Source organism: Lycorma delicatula, chromosome 4 (assembly GCF_047948215.1).
Source record: "Lycorma delicatula isolate Av1 chromosome 4, ASM4794821v1, whole genome shotgun sequence".
Classification (NCBI taxonomy): Eukaryota; Metazoa; Arthropoda; class Insecta; order Hemiptera; family Fulgoridae; genus Lycorma; species Lycorma delicatula.
In genome coordinates, this window is record NC_134458.1 from 182,250,959 (window position 1) to 182,270,589 (window position 19,631).

The 19,631-nt window shown below is 32.0% G+C and overlaps 1 protein-coding gene across 1 annotated transcript in view; it reads right to left on the minus strand.

The window, feature by feature from the left end:
- Positions 1-19,631, minus strand: part of clu (clustered mitochondria protein homolog) — a 114,276-nt gene that overhangs the window by 45,054 nt on the left and 49,591 nt on the right. The window contains exons 3-8 of the mRNA XM_075364809.1: positions 11,696-11,857; positions 10,462-10,615; positions 9,843-9,973; positions 5,162-5,298; positions 2,248-2,477; positions 1,150-1,286 (exon numbers count right to left, since the gene is read on the minus strand). Coding sequence (XP_075220924.1) covers positions 1,150-1,286; positions 2,248-2,477; positions 5,162-5,298; positions 9,843-9,973; positions 10,462-10,615; positions 11,696-11,857 — 951 coding nt within the window. The remainder of the gene's footprint in view (positions 1-1,149; positions 1,287-2,247; positions 2,478-5,161; positions 5,299-9,842; positions 9,974-10,461; positions 10,616-11,695; positions 11,858-19,631) is intronic.

The following is a 19,631-nucleotide window of genomic DNA, read 5'->3' on the forward strand; positions in this document are numbered from 1 at the left end:
TAGGTTAAATTACAGATGCAAGATTTGAGGACAAACATGAAAAAAAAATAAACATTGCGAGTTAAAAAAAAAAAACAAGTAAAAAAGTAAAAATATCTATAATAGAAGATAGTTACTGTACTTTCCTAGTTTTAAATGTGCATTTAACCACTTTAAATTTGTGCAATACAAATGTTGCATTGTGCTTCTGAGGTGGATGAAAATACACATCATGTAGATAGAACTCATACGCTTCTGAGATAGAACTCCTATTAATGATAGCATTTCTGTAGTCCATAGTGGAATATTTCTTGTTGTTTGTTAGATGACAAATTCTCAAAGAACAAATAATTTTTTTTCAAAAGATGAACTCTTTGGGCATTGTTTGGCAACCATAAATATGAATTATGTAGACTGATATTTGGTAAATTGTAACCTTTAACTTAACCGTATGTTTACATTTATGAATGTACTACCTTCTAACATTCTCTAAAAACAATAGTAATTTATTTTTAAAAACTAATAATATCTACTTCTTTCAAAAAGAAACTGTTTGTGTTATTCAGCATAGTATTTAAGTGTACAAGAAGTTCTATTATGTTTTTGTTGCCATTCGTAATAAATTACTGACTTATTTAGAAGATTTTATTAATAATCTATTTTAAAAAGAAAATTAAGATTTTCGTGGATTGGTTTTTAAATAGTAGTAATTAAATAAAAAACGCTACATTTTCTGCATCTCTATTAACATGAATATAAACAATCATTTTCATAAATACCTTTTAAACAGTTATTTATTTAATAGCATTGGATATTTAATTTACTGCTGTTTTATGTATTTATATTTGAATTATTAATATTGACTTTAATCAATTTACTTTTTATTTTATAATTAACTGTGTATTTTGTGATGCTATTCTGATTAAAGTAATGCCACCATGGTTTTCCTTTATTCAACCAGGAAAATATTGGAAGCAGTTCCTTTTTTTATCAATGGAGTAGTGTACCTTCCCATTCCTGATATGATCAATATAATGTATATTGTGGCTGACCAAAATAAAATGTTTATATTTAACAAATGCAACAGCATGAAGTATGAGAAAGGAAATGGCATAGATTTCAGGCAGAAGATAAATGATGGATTTAAATATAAAATTATATAAATTCTACCTTAAATATAGCACGTTCACGCAAAAGACGTTCAGGTAAATTTTTTCTAGGTAATTCTCTAGTAGTCTGCAGTTCTTCATTCCAATCTCTTGTCTGACCAGGAATATGTTCTTCATAACCAAGTTTTGATGAGAATGCTAAAAGTAAATAAGTGAAATGACATAAACATCTTGAATTCAGTTAATATAAAACTCAAAGAATTAAAAAAAAAAAACCAACAAAATAATTATAAATTTGTTTTACCTTTTGTGTTTTTATTTTGCCCTAATCAGTAGATATTCGAGGTTTGTCCCAAAAGTTAGTGTACTGATTTTCCTAGACAAACAGGCATGTAAAATGTCCTTGATGTATAACAGCGCGTAGGTAGTGCACAACCTTTGCTGCATGTGTATGATTGTACTTATAACCTCGTTATGTTTGCAATAGAGGAAAATACTGAGCAACGTTAGGCTATCAAATTGTGTGTGAAACTCAACAAGTCTACCACAGAAAAATTTGATTCTTTAATCAAAGCTTATGGAGATGCTACTCTATCGAGAACTATGGTTAGTAGCACAAAGCTTTCAAAGAGGGCCAAGAAAATGTTGAAGATTATCCTCGTCAAAAACGATGAAAATGTGGAAGTGGTGTGAGCTGTGCATTGTGCACAAAGAATTTGTACCTCCAGGACAGACAGTTAATGGTGTCTTTTACAAAGATGTCTTGGAAAGACTTTGAAAATGGGTCCAGCGCATCTGAACGGACACTGCACATAATATATATATATATATATATATATATACACACACACACACACACCTAAAAAAAGTTATGTGTAGAATACTATAAAAATCTTTCAAAAGATTATTAGCACAATATCTCAGTTAAAGCTTACAGATTTTTACTAACTCTTAACAGAAAAATTAACTAGGTAAAACTTTTAATGCTATCATCTTCTTACATAAAAAATAAATAACACCTCAATATACAAATAGCATTAAAAAAAGAGGATAAATTAAAATGAATTTAATTCCAGGTCACCATATTTTTATATGATGTAATTAGAAAGTTACAAAAAATTTATTACATTTATATATAAGACTATATAGAAAAACTTACTGTCTTCAGCACGTATGGCATCAACCGTATGTTCAATAGGTGGTGAAGCCCATGCATAAACTTGATAAGGTGTAGCAACACGTTCAAATGGATGTCTCTGAGTACGTTTCTTTTGTAGAGTAGCAAAGTTTCTTTTAAAAGAAACACTCAGTTGATTTAACAACTCGATAAGTGAATGGCACAGATGGCTTGGAGATGCTGGCTTTGGACTGAATTCTTCCTCACTTGATCTATAAATAAATATATTAAAAAAAAATTTATTTTATATTAAAATTTAGATTTAGTTATAATTCTAAAAATGATTAACACTGAAATCTAAAAAATTCAAAGACGTGCTTGGGATGAACAACTGTTACAGTGTTTAGGTGTTTGTTTGGGTAAATCTCGTATTTTATTATTGCTTCTTACAAAAATGAATAATTGGCTATTAAACAACAAACAGTACCTAAATGTATATAACCTTAATTTTTAGTATACATCTAATGTGCACAATATTCCTGTAATCTTCTTTAATAGATTTTTCTTCAGACACTATATAAAATATCAAAATTATAAATAAACCAATACCAGTAGAATATCAATCTAATTATGAACCTATTAACTCTGTAACATACTACCATTATCAACTGTTGGTAAATGATGCGCAAGTTTTCCTTCATCAAATTGAAAGATCTAATTGATCACTAAAATTTTTAAATCTTTGATATCTAGCAAATGTTCAAAAATCATAATCAGCATTGAAACTGATTATTACAAACTTAACACGAATAAGCAATTTCCTATGCTTTATTTCAAAATTTACAACAGATTCAGCATGTTTCCCTTTTATATATAATATTTATTAATTTTTATGAATACAAATTTACAAGGTCTGTAAAGAAACTAATGAGAGTAGTTCAGAAAAACATTTTCAAGGTGCATTGTGATGATGCAGCATCCGTTGTCTGTGATGATGGTCTCATGTGGGCAACTCTTTTCCGCAGTCTTTCAAGAATTTCTTGGTAAACATATTGATTAGCAATCTATCCTGTAGGCAAAAACTCCTCATGGACAATGCCATTACTATCAAAGAAACAAATTAGCATGGTTTTGATTTGCTCAGTTTTGCTTTTTTGGGACGTGGTGAGTTTGAAGTATGCCACTTCTTGCTCTGGTGTTTTGTTTCTGGGTCCTACTCAAATATCCAAGATTCATCACCAGTAATATTTTTTAGAAAGTCAGGTCAGTTTCAATTCACCCTATAAGATCACGGCACACTTCTACCCTGCTGTTTTTCTGTTCAAACAGTGAGGTTTTTTTGGGACCAATTTTGCACAAACTTTTTTCATGTCCAATTCATTTGTCAAAATTTGATAGACTGTGGTATGGTTCAAATTTAATTTGTTCTGCAATCATTCTGACAGTTAATTGCCAGTCGTACTGTATAGTCTCTGATTCGCTTAACATAGTTGTCACTTTTTGATGTTAACAGTCTTCCAGAGTGTGGATCATCTTCAACTGATTTCAGCCATCTGAAAATACTTTAAACCACCTAAAAACTTGGGCTTGTGACCAAGTGTCATCTCCATACGCCCTTTTCAATTTTCAATAACATTGAAAAAGTTTCAATAACATTCTCACAGAGTTTAACACAAAACTTGATTGCACAACGTTGCTCATAATTAATATCACTCATTTTTATAACGCACAACAAAAAGTTTGTTTACATCTCACATGGCAACAATAGACTAAAAATATTAATACCTATTTTTAAACTATAACCATATGTTTACTAGTAACTTTAGTGTTGTCATTTGGCTGCCAAAAAAAAAGAGGTCTCATTACTTTATTTAGAGAACTCGAATGTCTTTTCAACTTAAGAAGCATGATATATTTGACTTAAGAATGATTAGCAACATTTAATTCGAATTAGCAAGCCGTTTTAGAATAAATACCTAAAAAAAGTACATGTTAAATGAAAAAATAACCTTTTGTATTTGCTACCTTTGTAAACTAAGTTTAAACTACTTTATGGAGTATAATGTTTAGTAATTACATGCGATTCATGTACTAGTATCACAAAATAATATGATTTCTATTACTGTCTAATAGCTACTTACTATATCTTTAATTCCTAAATAAATTGATAAGCAATGGGGTTAGACTATAATTTTGTCAACTCTCCTTCTTCAGTGTATCTTATCTTTCTTGGTCACATGTTCTAAATACTTAACTTTATTTTTATGTAATAAAAAAAATATTTCTTTACGTAGATTTCAACCCTATTTCTTAAGAACAGTATTTTGTTTTTTTACATTTAATTTTGAACAATTTATAAAAATATTGTTATATGACAAAATTTTATTACAAACAACTTCAGAAGAAAAAACAATTAAGCCATTAATTGCAACAGTTTATTAAAATTTACATGAATACTGTTATACATTTAAATATTACTAATTGCCAATCAAAACAAACAACTGAGCTAAACCTAGAAATAGATATAAAGTCTCGTACCAGAAAGTTAAAGAGGTAATTAGGACAAGGACAGTTTAAAGTTCAAATCATACTATACTGTATAAATCAACAGCTTTAAACCATCAGTTAAATGAACAATTCTTGATAACTGTTTTTTTAATACAGCTATTTAAAAATGGTTAACCTCAGAAAGTTTAAATGAGACTAAATAAAAAAAATCTAATTAAATAAACACAATATTTCATAACATTATATGGACAAAAGATCAATACAATACAATTCATTTTTATTGAAGTTTCAGCCAACTACAACAGATTTTATCTAATATTACAACCACTGTATTAACTAATAATAATAACAAAAATTATATATAAATAAAAGCAAAAAGAAAATTTCAAATTACAAATGTTATTCAACATATTAAACTGATGGAAAAAAGAATAGAAAATAAACTAACTGGTTAAGGAAAAATCCACGTGTACAAGCAGTAATGTGATAATGTTTATCTTCCATAGTCACTACATACAGATACATAAGATCACCATGCATTTTTCGGTAACCAGGAGGCGGATTCCAGCCAGATGTTGTCAGTATCTAAAAATAAAAAAATATACACATTTTATTATATATAAAAAGAAGATTTATATAATTTTGTTAATTTAATGAACCTTTAGTAAGTAACTTTAATTTCTAGTAAGTATGATTTTTTTTGTAACAACTATTTACATTAGCTCATTATTTTATATTTGTTACAATGTACATTGTTAATTATTTACCTTATGTATTCTAATCTCTGTCTGCTATCTGCCACTGCAGTTTCTATCTTCTGCATTTTCCTATTAAGCTATGTAAAACTTAAATACAATTACAGTCACAGGTAGTTTAATGATTTCTTGTTTGTATTAAAACTATTGCAATTTAAATTCAGAATTTCAAAAAAGAAAAAAAGACCAAGAATTGCATTTTTATAATTTGCACAGACTGCAAATTATTATTATTTGCACAGACTTCTTAAAATAACCACTGTAACATATTTATACAAACCATTCTTTTTCAAGATATAATGCATAAATAATTTGTAAATAATACTTTTTTTATGATAACATTATTTGCAAAAAATAATTATATTTTCATTAGCGTTTACAACCTAATGTAAAAAAACAAAAATAAGCTTTTATTAATAGTTACAGTTATATGTCCTATATTAAAGTAATCAATAATGATGACGTATGTCCAATCATAGTCTTACAGTTACAATCACACAGTTTTATAGTTATATATACTTTCTGAGTTTATAGATTCATAAAAATTTATTATAATATGGTTGATTTATGAGGTGCTACCCAAAAGTTCGGGGAATTTTACCATAAAAATAAAATAGCTTACCATAATTTATAATTTCCACTGTCTCCTTCAAAGTAATCCCCTTGGGTATTGATACAATGATCCCAGTGTTTTTCCCATGATTCCATGCATCCCTGGAAGTCTGCAGGTTTAAGTGTTCGAAGTACATTCTGCGTTTCTTCCTGAATCTCCTCAATTATGTTAAAACGACAGCCTTTCAATTAAAATTTTATTTTCGGAAAGAGAAAAAAGTCGCACAGGGCAAGGTCAGGTGAATAGGGTCGGTGGGGAATCACTACTGTCTTTTTGGAAGCCAAGGAATTCCGAACAGCTATGTGTGTGCGGGTGCGTTGTCATGGCGCAGAACCCAGCTGTTGTTACCCCATAGATCTGAACGTTTGCGCCTAATGCTTTCACGTAACCTCTTCAAAACTTCACAATAGAACATCCCATTGACAGTTTGACCAAGATGAACAAATTCCTTATGGATAATGCCTTTGATGTCGAAAAAACAATCATCATGGACTTCACATTGCTGCGAACTTGGCGACTTCCACTGCGATGACTGCTTAGTTTCAGGGTCATACCTGTATACCCATGTCTCATCACCGGTTATGATGTTGGAGAAGTTAGGGTCATCTCTTGCTGAATTTTTCAATTCACTACAGACAGCTACGCGATTTTATTTCTGGTTGCTGTTCAACAGTCTCAGTACAAATTTTGCAGCAATGCGTCTCATGTTCAAATTGTCCGACAAGATGCGTTGCATGGACCCATATGACATTTGTACGACTGCACAAACATCATGGATTGTTTGTCTACGATCTGTAACAATAGCCTCTCGCACTTTCGCAATGTTTTCTGGTGTTGCACTTGTTGATGGTCTTCCTGAACGCTCATCGTCATCGACTGTTGTTCGTCCATCTTTGAATTGTTTGTACCACAAAAAAGTTTTACCTTTACTCATAGCATTGCCACCAAATGCTTCCACAAGCATGTGATGGGTTTCTGCACCAGTTTTTTTAAGCATGAAGCAAAATTTGATGCAGGTTCTTTGCTCTATAAAATCTGCCATTTAGAACTTCGCCGAAGCAGTAAAACACAACGTTACACAACCGCACGAAAATCAACAACGCAGCCTCTCACCGTCACAGTTGTTGGAACACTGATTCACAAAGAGTACTGTTAGCCACATCTAGCGGCAGCAGGTCGTACCGGCAATGGTTCGCGCGCGAAATTCAAATTCCTATAACTTTTGGGTAGCACCTCGTACAATCTATACAGCAGTCAGATCTGAATGAATTTTAATTTTTTTCTTTATATATCCATTATAATTTGATACAAAAATATATTAAATATGCATAATTAATACAATTAAAATATAATTAATATTATATAAAATCTGTATATATAAATAATTCACATACAGTTACAAATGTCATACTCAAGTAATTATATTTTTAAAAAAACATAGATGTATCATGTAAAAACTTTTAACAATAATGCCACTATCAAATTTAAAATGAACTTAAAATAAATTTGTATAAAAATATACAAATAATATTTAAATTTAAGTTGGTTTAATTAAGAAAATTAGTTTGTAAAATTAGAAATTCAGTTTAAAAAACAGTTCAACAAGTAACTTTCTGAGCGACAGAGAGCATTTCCTCAAATCTTGCTACACTATAAAACAATAATAACTTTTACATGTATTGTGTTAAATAGAATACATACGATTACTACTACGGCAAAATATATTAAATTATTATTTTTTTTCTAATCAAATAAGAATAAATTAATATATTGCACTTAAACTGATATAAAACTGTGGAATTAAGCAGTAAAAGATGGTAATTGCATATTATATTTTCTTTAATCTGTCTTCACAGAAATCTTTATACTTATAAAAATATAAAAAATTTTCCTATCGCATAAAAACGTGACCTGTCAATAAATTTATTCCACACAACTAAACCATAAGTTAAAACGGATTGTACTTTTTTTACAGCCGACTGTTAATGGACTAATGTCTTATGATTTTAGAACTCTTAAACTCAAAATTACAAAATGAAAATTTGTCAACCAATTTTTTCATGTATGCATGTAACCACCTATTTTATTATTTTATATTTTATTATATTGCTGTTATCTATATAATTATTTACATATTCTTATTCAGTCAATATAAGGGAAATAAAACAAATACCAATACTTGTCTGTTTATATCTGGTATTTAATGCAATTTTCTTAAAATTCTTTCCATTCATATTATATTTATTGTATAATTCATACATTTATTTGTTTTCAATTGGGAAGTAATGCCAAGCCAATACAATCCTAAAGAATAAAGACTAATCAAACAAGATTAGATTAGTAATACCTCATCCCAGTATTTTCTGTTTATGGTCAGAAATTATTTACAGCTTTATAATATGAAAATACAAGGTCTGTTCAGAAAATAACTTAACATTTTTAATTACGCACCAACAGAAATATTTAGTGATGTGTGGTTGGCAGCACTGTGTTCCACATAATCTCCTCTGTAACCACATGTTCATGGATTGTTGACATCTCGTTTAGTTTTCGTGTTATTATTATTTGAGTGCAATGCGTTTAAGTGTAGCAGCAATTTTTATAATGTGCAATTTTCAGAAGCAAAGATATAATGTAAAGTTATGCGTTAAACTGGGGAAAACTTTCACAGAAACATTTCAACTTTTGAAACAAGCTTACGGAGATGATGCTCTGGGTCATACACAATATTACAAATGGTTATCACAAGTTAAAAGTGACTGTCAATCAATTGAAGATGACCCTTGACCAGGAAGGTCTTTGACTTTGATGACACCCACGTTAAAAAAATAAACAATCTGATGTAAGCAAATTGCCAATTGACTATCAGAGAACTTGCAGAAGAAGTTAGTATCTCGATTGGATCATGCCATAACATTTTGACTGAAAAATTAAACATGCATCAAGTTGTAGCAAATTTTGTTCCTTGTTTGATGACCGAACAGCAGAAAGAAAATCACATGGATATTTGTTGGCAACTTCTTGAACAAGCCAATGATGATGAAACATTCAAGCAAAGTATTATAACGGGAGACAAAAGCTGGGTTTATGACTATGACGTTGAGACAAAAGTTCAATCATCAAAATGGACTGGCAAAGGATCTCCACACCCCAAGAAAGCACGTCAGTCTCAATCTAATGTCAAAGTGGTGCTCTCTGTTTTTTTGATTTTAATGGATCTGTGCATTTTGAATTCTTGCCATAAGGTGAAATAGTGAACTGTGCTTGCTATCAAGTCAAGTTTTACAAAGGTTATGTGAAAAAATTTGCAAAAAGAGACCAGAGTTACGGCAAGACAAGTCATGATTCCTTCACCACGATAATGCGCCTGCACACTCAGCTTTGTCAATTCGTCATTTTTGTGCCAAAAATCAGATGACTGTCGTCCCTCAGCCTCCCTACTTGCCAGACCTGGCTTCTTGCAATTTTTTCTTATTTCTGAAATTAAAATCAGTGATGAAAGGATCTTGTTTTGAGACTATTGATGACATTAAAAAAAATTCATCATAGACCTTAAAGGTCATTTCAAATGGAGCTATCCAGGACTGCTTTGTGAAGTGGAAACACCGCTAGGAAAAGTGTGCGAATAGGGGAGGGGAGGAGTACTTTGACGAGGACAAGGACCAATAATCTGTAAAATTAATAATAAAGATTAAAGAAATAGTTTGGTTATTTTCTGAACAGACCTCATACATGTGTCATATAACTACTACATTCAGTACCTTAATACATTGAGGGCCTTTTTGCTCTTTAGCCATCGGTTGAAGTGGTAACAAGGGTCTTTCCTTACTACCAGGCACAATAAAATCAGGCGGCGTACAGTCAACACTCTCACTGCGTATTTTTTTCTTTTCTGTAAGGAAAAATCAAAAGATTTCAATATATACAAGATTATTCTAATGTATTATTTGAAATTAAATAAATAAGGGGTTAATACCATATGAAAAAATAAAATTAAAAAAAAAATAAATACAGAAAATGTATACACAAAATACATGCTATATTCAAACTGAACTACATGCAATACACAAGTCTGCAGGATATCTAGAGCAACTTTTTTTAAATTGCATTCTTAGGTAGGATCCTTTTGTTTTTAAAGTGACATGTTACTACAGTTTTGTGAGAAAGTATAGTTATGTGTAGTAACACATAGCTGCTGAAAACTAATAAATATAATGTTAGCAAGATACTGAAAACATAAATTAAATTAGCATAGCCAAATGTCTTATCTGTTCACCTTCCATACAAACATGCTGAAATAATTAAACATTTAAATTTTTTTATATTAAAAAAACTCTGTTATAGCAAATTTATATTTTTTAAATAAGTTTATTACATTACCAAGAATGTCACCCTGGGTGACAACATTTAGAAAGCAGAGTGAACTGCAGTCCACACCATTGTATGCATCGGCCGGATCAAGTGACTTAAGAAGGTCTCTAACATGTCTTACATGTATCCTTGCTTCTCTCATTGTGTATGGTTCTTCAACTACCTATAAAAGAGAATTTACAATACTTAGCTTATTATTTAAACATCCTTTTAAATTTGTGTTTTTTCTATCGCAAGATATCAACTGATTTTATGATTATAATTTGTAAATAAATTATGAAAATTTTATCTTAGTAATATGTTAAAATATTCACTTAATTGAAATTATAACTAAGATATAGAAAAAAGTTTAACTGAACTGGTCTATGGTCACTTGGTAGATGAAATTCAATAATTCCAACACAAAAAGTTTTATTAATTGTAATACTGTAAAAAAAGAAAACTAGCTTCAGATCACTAATATTGAACATTATTGCATATAATAATTTGAAATTGAACACAATCTTTAATGAATACTGATTAACCTCTAGGATGTTCTGTTGATAAAAATCCTACTGTATAATATTACCATGTAGTTTTGGTTCTTATTTGATAGTAATACAATGTTAATAAGGTGAGATTAACATGTTTGTTTACTAAGAACTATCTAGTAAATAATAATTTTTTTTTTAAAATTATTGAGTTATTCAGAATTCTTTTTTATTGCCTTTACTTTAGTAATTATTTCTTAATTGATTTTTCAGTACAACATACTTCAGAATGTAATTTTTTTTTGAGTTAAAAGATAAATTTCCTCGAATTAATAATTAACCAATTTTTCCATTTTTGATAGTTTATTTATTTAGTTATTTTATTATTTATTTTTAGATGTATTTATTTATAGAGTTATTTTATACAGTGGTTGTTCGTGCAAATGAATTTAAAAAAATTTTACAACAATTTTCTATTAAAAAAATACTCTTAATAATTGTTATAGGAATATTTAATATAAATCATTTGTTTGTAAATATCATTCGTAACTGTATTTTACAATAAATAGAAACTGGGTATTTTATCCACACACATGAGATATATGAGCAAACTCAAAAAAGTTACATAAAAATCACACAAAGTAATTTCTACTTCATTCACAGACATGAAGTAATTACTTATATTAATAAACAGCAGTAACAACTAATAATATGACTAAAAAGTACTTTTTAATACAAAAAATCTCACAAATCACAATTTAGGGAAAAATTACCCTTATTATGGATCCTTCTTTAAGGCCTTCAACGTTTTTTAATTCGGCAAAGTTATCAAGTGTATTACCATCTAACTGTAATGAAAAACACGTTCTATGACATGTATCTTCTCTATCCATTAACAACTGGTGTATTTCTTGAACAAGTTCCATACTGGAAACCTAAAAAAATAAAATAAAACAAATAAAATAACTACAAAATATTTAAAAAAAAATCACAATTTTATTCTAGGAGCTCTCTTCTTACTGCACCTTCAGCAGGTCATAAAAATATTTTAAAATTACATAAAAAAATTAATAGTGCAGTAAGGATGTTATTAAACAAAGCATCTCTGTAATATTTATCAGTAAAATAGGTTTGGTAAACAAAAACTGACATACTTATTACACACAAAATTTAGCAAACAAAATGCAATATGTGGTGGCAAAAAAAGGAGTTCAAAGATATTCACTGCATGCTATTGAACAAGAAAATTCAGGGCATTCACTTCAAAGAATTCTACTCTACCAGCAAACATTTCAATATTTCATTATATACATGGTCTCAAATGACGAGTCTGACTGTAGGCTGCAATTTTTTGAAAATGATGTTAAACGGCATTCAAGAAGAGAATCATAAGTAATTTTTAAATAGTTTTCTTTACAATATTACAACCATAAGCAACGGTGTTTAAACTGTAGAAGCACTCTGTACTACAACCATCTTGAATTTTTGTCAGTTCACAAAGATCTATATGATGGCTACAGTAGCCTCCAGAGGTCAATAATGCAGATTACATAACAGGCAAGTTGTAATTATTGGGGTCAGATATGTTGTTGGGTTCTTACTCTTGTACTATAGTGTATCATAATAGAATAATTTTTTAGTTTCTGCACAAGTTTTCTATAGCAGAATTTTGTACTTTAATAAAGGCTTACAACATTTTTAACATCTGATAATTCTTTTCTTGGATATTTTCCAATCCATCAATCTTGGATATTTTATTTTTCAGTTTTTTGTCCTCATTTGTATGAGGTGAATAAAAAGTTATTTAAAAAAAATCCTTTTTTTCTTTTTCTCTCTTGCCTTATCTTCACATGCAAAATTTTTTTTTTATCGCCTTTACTTTAGTAATTATTTCTTAACTCAGTATAATTATTAACTCAGTAATTATTTTCTTAATTCAGAACAACATACTTCAGAATATAACTTTTTTTTTAAATTAAAAAAAATTTTTCTCAAATTAATAATTAATCAATTTTTCCATTTTTGATAGTTTTGTATTTCTTTTTAGTTATGTTTTTAGAGTTATTAATTAATTATACATTGGTTGTTTGTGGGCAAATAAATTTAAAAAAAATTTATATATAATTTGTATGTACAAAAAAATGTTAGACTTAGATTAGATAATTACACGAACCAGTTATTCTTTGGAGGAAAAAAAAATTATACTTTCGCAGATATCTAAAAAAAAGGAAGTTCAATTGCCATATGAGTTGGGTATGATCCAATCCTGTACTGTTGGGAGAATAAAGCTGCTGAGGATCTCAAGATCACCAAATTATGCAGATCCTTTATTTTGGAATGTTCTGGTCATTGGAAAGTTTTTAAAACATTTTTTTCCATTTATTACACACTAATTATAGATGCATTATTCTTCTATAACATCCTCCTCAATGATGAAATTAAAAAAAAAAAAAAATTAAGGTGACCAAGAAAAAAAATGAAACTGTTGTAGCAAACTCTAGGCCAATTCAACTGAGATGATGTATAAAATAAACGGTGAAAACTGTTAAAGGAATTATATTAACCTGAAAATTCTGAGCCAATTAAGCTAATTTTCAAACTTTACTGAAATACTGATGTGAAATTAAATTTCTTGATGAGCCATTCAGAAATTAATATGTAAATGGCTGGGCGGAAACTTATACTATTTCTTAAGATACTTGGACAAAGTAAGTAAGTCCTTGTACTGACTGAATTACAGGAACAAGCAAGTTTACAAGTGTGTTTTAAAATCAGATGTATAAGATGTACAAACGGCTCTTTTCAGGACCATCACTGTAAAAACCACAAATAGCCCTTTTCAGGGTTACCATAAGACTTTAAGGTGCCACGTACCATTGAAGCCATTTGACAACAGGTGGTGCCCAACGTGGGGCGTAGATCGTATGGATGAGAAGACTGGACCTAGGCCACGCCTCTGCCGACCAGATGTTAGCCAACAGATCAATATACAAGACACCCAACAAGAATGGATGCCTGGTTGCAAGCATCTGTGCAGCATTTCAGCCGGTGATAATGAATACCTTATACAGTCTATCACATGAGGACCCAAAACTGTTCCTCTCTTGTCTATAAACTCAGCTACTGCAGCAGAAAGTGCATGTTGCACAATGGGCCAACTACACCGAAGGGCAGCTGAAAGGAGATACTCTCTTCTGGGCCAGGCAATACAAAGACTTACAATTCGATAGACCTGAGTTCATAGACCTGATTTCAGTATCAAAATAACTGCCCACAGACTACTGCCAAGCAGTGGTCCCAACGTTATAGAAGAAATCAAGGGGCTAATGTACCAGCAGAGCTTTTCCTGTTGCGGAAGAAGAAACTCATTCACCGACTGGCTCCTGGTAGCAAAGTTGCCTTCCTACCAATACTGCTGGAGCAGCTCAGACCCCATATTTGACTTTTGTTGCGAGCAGCAACCATCCATGATATTGATGACCTGCTGCATTGGGCCATCATCATTGAAGTGGATGAGCAGGAGATCCAAGCTATAATGAAGTTGAAGAGTGCTCACAAAAGCTGCGGTAGTTCTGGGCAGAGCTCACTAAATTGAGTAGGTGAGCTTCAGCCAGATAACTGTGTGGCAAGAACAGATGACAAGGCAACTTGATGTACAAGCAGCTTGACTCTGTGGTGTCATCACTGCCTGGAGTGCCATTTCCACATAGACTGCCCAAAAATGAATAAGGATTCCGGCTGTGGAGCCACCTGGGGTCCTCAATCAACTTGATTCAAATATCCCTAGAATCACTATTGAAGTAGCAGGACGACTCACAAAGGCAGCCAGCCATACATTCTGGTGCCTACTTCAGCTTTGGAAGACCTGAGCTATTACTGTGGCAAGCCAATCCCAACACAAACATCCAGATAGATCTGTCATTGAATTCTACTTCCTGCCAAACCACAGGTGTGGTGCAAGCAGAGCTTCTCTGTGGTGACATGAAATTTCCCACCACACTTCTGCTAGTTCAGGGAGTTTGGGAAGAAATCATCTTAGGACACAACTGACTGAAGGAGTAACAAGCTGAGTTGGACTAAGTAGTGGCTGCCTCCATCTTGGCAAGGAAACCTGCAAAACTGTTTTTTGACATGATCGACTTGAACCTGCAACATTGAAATTGGGCTGGTCAGCAATGGAAAATAAACCAGCACCTCCTGACATGAAGACAAGATTGATTGGTAAAGATTGAGACAATTCAAGATAAGCGAAAACAGCAAGTATTTTCCAGCATTCCCTTGTAACTAACTTGGTCAGCAGTACGTGAGATCCAACTTTGGGTAGGAAGCCGACCATTTCGCTTACCGATTTACTGAGGCAAGAGGTGATAGAACTGTTGACATTGCCCTATAACTCTCCAGTGGTTATTCTAAGAAGGACTCTTCACCACATTTATGTGTAGACTTCAGGCGCCTCAACATCACAGAAGATGTGGATTCACCACAGCCACTCATCTATGAGAATATTAAAGACCTACGAAGTGCCCGTTTCTTCTCGACAATTGACCTTAAAAGTGGCTATTGGTACCTCTGAAGGAATCAGCCAAACAGTTAACAGCCTTTTCAGTTCCAGATGGCAGCCGATACCAGTTCCAAGTCATGCTGTTCGGCTTGAAAAATACACATAGCACATTCCAGCATCTAATGCAAGATGTTCTCACTGGCCTCCCCCTTGGTGCTGCCTGGTCTATCTGGATGACACCATTGTTTACAGCAGTAGAAGAACACTTACACCACATAGACTTGGTACTGGATCCAGAGCTTCCTACAGTCTTGTAAACCCATGCCAGCCAACAAGGACTGGGAGCCATGCTTTACCACCAAGCCAAAACTGGGAAGTGAAGAGTCATCTCGTACACCAGCACAAAGCTCTCAGAGACAGAGAAGAAGTATCATTCCAATCTGCTTGAATGCCTCGCCTTGGTGTGGGCAATCAAGCACTATCGACCGTACTTTGAAGACTGAACTTTCATCCTCAGAATGGACAAGACTGTGACATGGCTAAGGCAGGCCACCGAGCAGGAAACAAAATCTTTGCTCGCTGGCCCTTATTAGTTCAGAGTTTCAAATCTACTATCCTGGTCTGGAGGTGAACTACTTGACCTGTTGTCAAGAAAACTAGTGAAAGAAGAAAATACAACAATGGTGCAGGAGGAAGATATATACTACACCGAAGTGAATGTGGCTAAGAAGAGTGAATGGGTTACACTTTGACTGCAAGAAGTCGTTGCCACTTCTTTGTTTCAACAGGTGTGGGGTGGACAAGAAGCCGAATCAGAGTGCCAAGGATTAGGCCATGATCCAAATTCGGCATCAGGCACTCACCTCAGAGAAGATGAAGACAACAATATATGGACAGCAGGACTAGGGCAGGATCCCGACAAGCGGGAGCGTAAGTCCAACCCAGCAACCACTCTGCTCTCATGCAACACTTAACACAACGCTCCTGAAGTAGGTCACCCTGGAGCATAAGAGATCTGGCAGGCGATCTGTCAATACTATGATTAGCAGGGGCTTATGAAGGATGTTCAGCAGAACATCTGGCAATGCCACGAATGTGCCTGCTACAAATTAGGGCCAAACCCTCTACCAGACAATGTTAATAAAATACTTAAACAAAAATATTCAAATTACCTTTAATAACTTTACAATACAAGTTCAAAATGATTTCGTGTGATCCCAATGCAGGTTTGTACATGTTTCATAATATTTGCAACCACTTTTCGTAGTGTTTGAAATCTCACTATCAATGTTCAAGTCATCAAGTGTATGAGGATTGTTTTTAAAAACAACAGTTTTTAAACACCCCCAAAAGAAAACATCTGCTGGTGAAAGATCTGGGGATCTTGGAGGCCATAACCCTTAAGATATTGAATGATGGCAAAAAACTTCCTGTAACAAATTCAGCGTTTCATTAGCAGTATGACACGTTGCGTTATCCTGCTGCAACGAACATTCTTGTTCATGTAAATCTAACATGGCAAGAAACTGCTCAATTAAGTTGCAATAAACCTCACCATTTACAAATTTGTCAAAAAAATAAAGACCCTATCAATGACGCCAGGAGATCGCACACCAAACACCAATTTTAAGTGGCGATTTTCAGCACTCCATATTCAGCAGTTTTGGCTGTTCATGTAGCCATCCAAGTAAAACCATGCCTCATCGCTGAAATAAACACGATACCAAAATTTCAATATAATTGTCATCAACAAGAGAACGAAACTGACGACAATACTGTAAACATCTTCCATGGTCTACTTCTTTCAGTTCTTGATTGACACTGATGCGATAAACATGCAATTGTAATTTTTTAGTAGCCCTGAAAGCTGTAGATAGTGAAATCCCAGCCTGTGAAGATAACTTTCTGAATGATTTTCTGGGTGAGAAAGTCAAAATTCTTTGCACATCATCCAAAACTTCTACTATTAACAGTGATTGTAGACCTGTGCTTTTCGATCATGTATACTCCGTCTCACGAAATTTATTAATGCAATACTGTCGACTTAATAGGAACTGAAGAATTTGAAAATTTTTTATCTGAAACTCGTCTTTCACTCGATCAAAATTTATATGCACATCACAATAATTCTCAATAAACACACGTTCATCCTTGGAAAATGACATAGTTAACACAACTGAGACTATTGGTATATAGCACTAGCACTAATGCTTAAGAAGGACATTTCAACTGTTATAAGCTGTCAACCTGATTAGTGTTGCCAACTGACATGTAGGGAGAAATAAAATTTACCTAAAAATCTTAGGGTTGTGTCCTTTTTGAAACACCAGTTTTATATAATCAATACAGTGGTATATTCAATACATTAAGTATTGAAATTATTAACTATTTAGGGTTTTTTAACCTCCTAATACAGTTAAGCATTACTACAGAGGATGAAATGAATGATTTGTAGCGTGTGAAAAATTCCATGCCTGACCAGGATTCAAACCTGGGACCTCCAGGTAAAAGGCCGAGATGCTACCACTCACGCCACGGAGGCCGGCAACTATTTAGGTTAATAATAAAGAAACTAATAGTCCTTCTATGTATATTTACTCATTAACATGTATTATTATATTTACTTATTATACATTATTATATACACAAAACTAGCTCAAACCAACATGTAAAGCCTACCTAGGCTTTAGTGCAAAGTGCATTAAACAAAAATCAAAATGAATTATCTTTTTTGTATAAAACAAATTATTGTACAGAAAGAGCTCCTACCAAATACCATAAAAAATCCATGTATTTATCACCAACAAATTCTGAATATAGTTAAGGTGAGAATAATGAGTGGAGAAATTCATTTCAATCCCAAATAATAAAGAATAATTTTATTAAATGGCAGCAAACTAAATACTTTATGAAGTTTGTACAAAATAAAAAGTAAGAAATCTTCAGTGTTTTGTTGTGATGGGCAGAGATGAAAATTATACAAATCTATTCATTTATAATAACAAATTTGACCAAATTTATTAATTCTTTTTTTAAATAGGCCATGAAAGTAATTGAAAGCATTATGATGACAATTTACAAAAATGTTTAATAAAAATTCATTTGATTCATTTGTCAAAAAATAAATAGTTTTGTATAACTTAGAAGTAATAATTTTAAAGATTTTTTCCCAGTTTAAAAACAAAAGAAAATACAGTCCCACTATGCCAGAATATTCATTGATTTCTCTTTTTTATTTCTTAACAAAGTTTCAAAGCAAACTTTTACAAAGGGTGGCAAGTCATTACAGACAAATCAATAGTAATTTTTATAACTTGTTCTGAACTAATTTGTTGCTACCTGCAATACAAATTTAATCATGTATTTTTCTCGAATGTTATGCTTCCAAGAACCATTACATAAATCGGCCACCAAAAACGTAACAAGAAAAGCTACTCAATGATCTTTCCAAGATTTTATTAAATTCATTTAATGATCTTTCCAAGATTTTATTAAATTCATTTGATTGAATTACAATTAATACATTAAAAAGTCAATACCCTTCATTAGTTATGTTTTGAAACTTAAATGAAAAGTACTAAGAATCCCATTTTCAACATATTTTTCTTGTTTTTTTGAAGAGTTTACAGCATGAAAACAAGGAAATTTAAATAAATACTCAAAAATTTTAACTGTTAAGAAAACACATATTCTTAGTTTTACTGAGAACAAAAACATCAATAACAGTTTGATAGTTTCTGACAAAACTACACACTCTAAACATGTGGAATATGTAGTTCTTAACTCTAATCATTCCATTTTAAAAGCTCTTACGTGTACTCCTATCAATCTGATTCTACTAGTGCAGATCAATATGTTTAGCATGATTGCAGATCCTTTTTTTTAACCTCTGGGACCACTGTTAGGTATTGTTTCAGAGGATGAGATAAATTATTTGTAGCGTGTGTGAAAATGCCATGCCTGACTGGGATTCGAACCCGGGACCTCTGGATGAAAGGCCGAGATGCTACCACTCATGCCATGGAGGCCGGCTGATGTAGATCCTGGCCTAATGAAACAGAACCTTTACATAGAAAAGATATCCCAAAATATAATTATTTAGTTTTGGAACAACTCACAGTACCTGCTAATCTTGTTGGCATAACCTGTATAACACATCTAAAAGAATACGCACCCTTAACAAGATGAAAAATTCTCAGTGTATACTG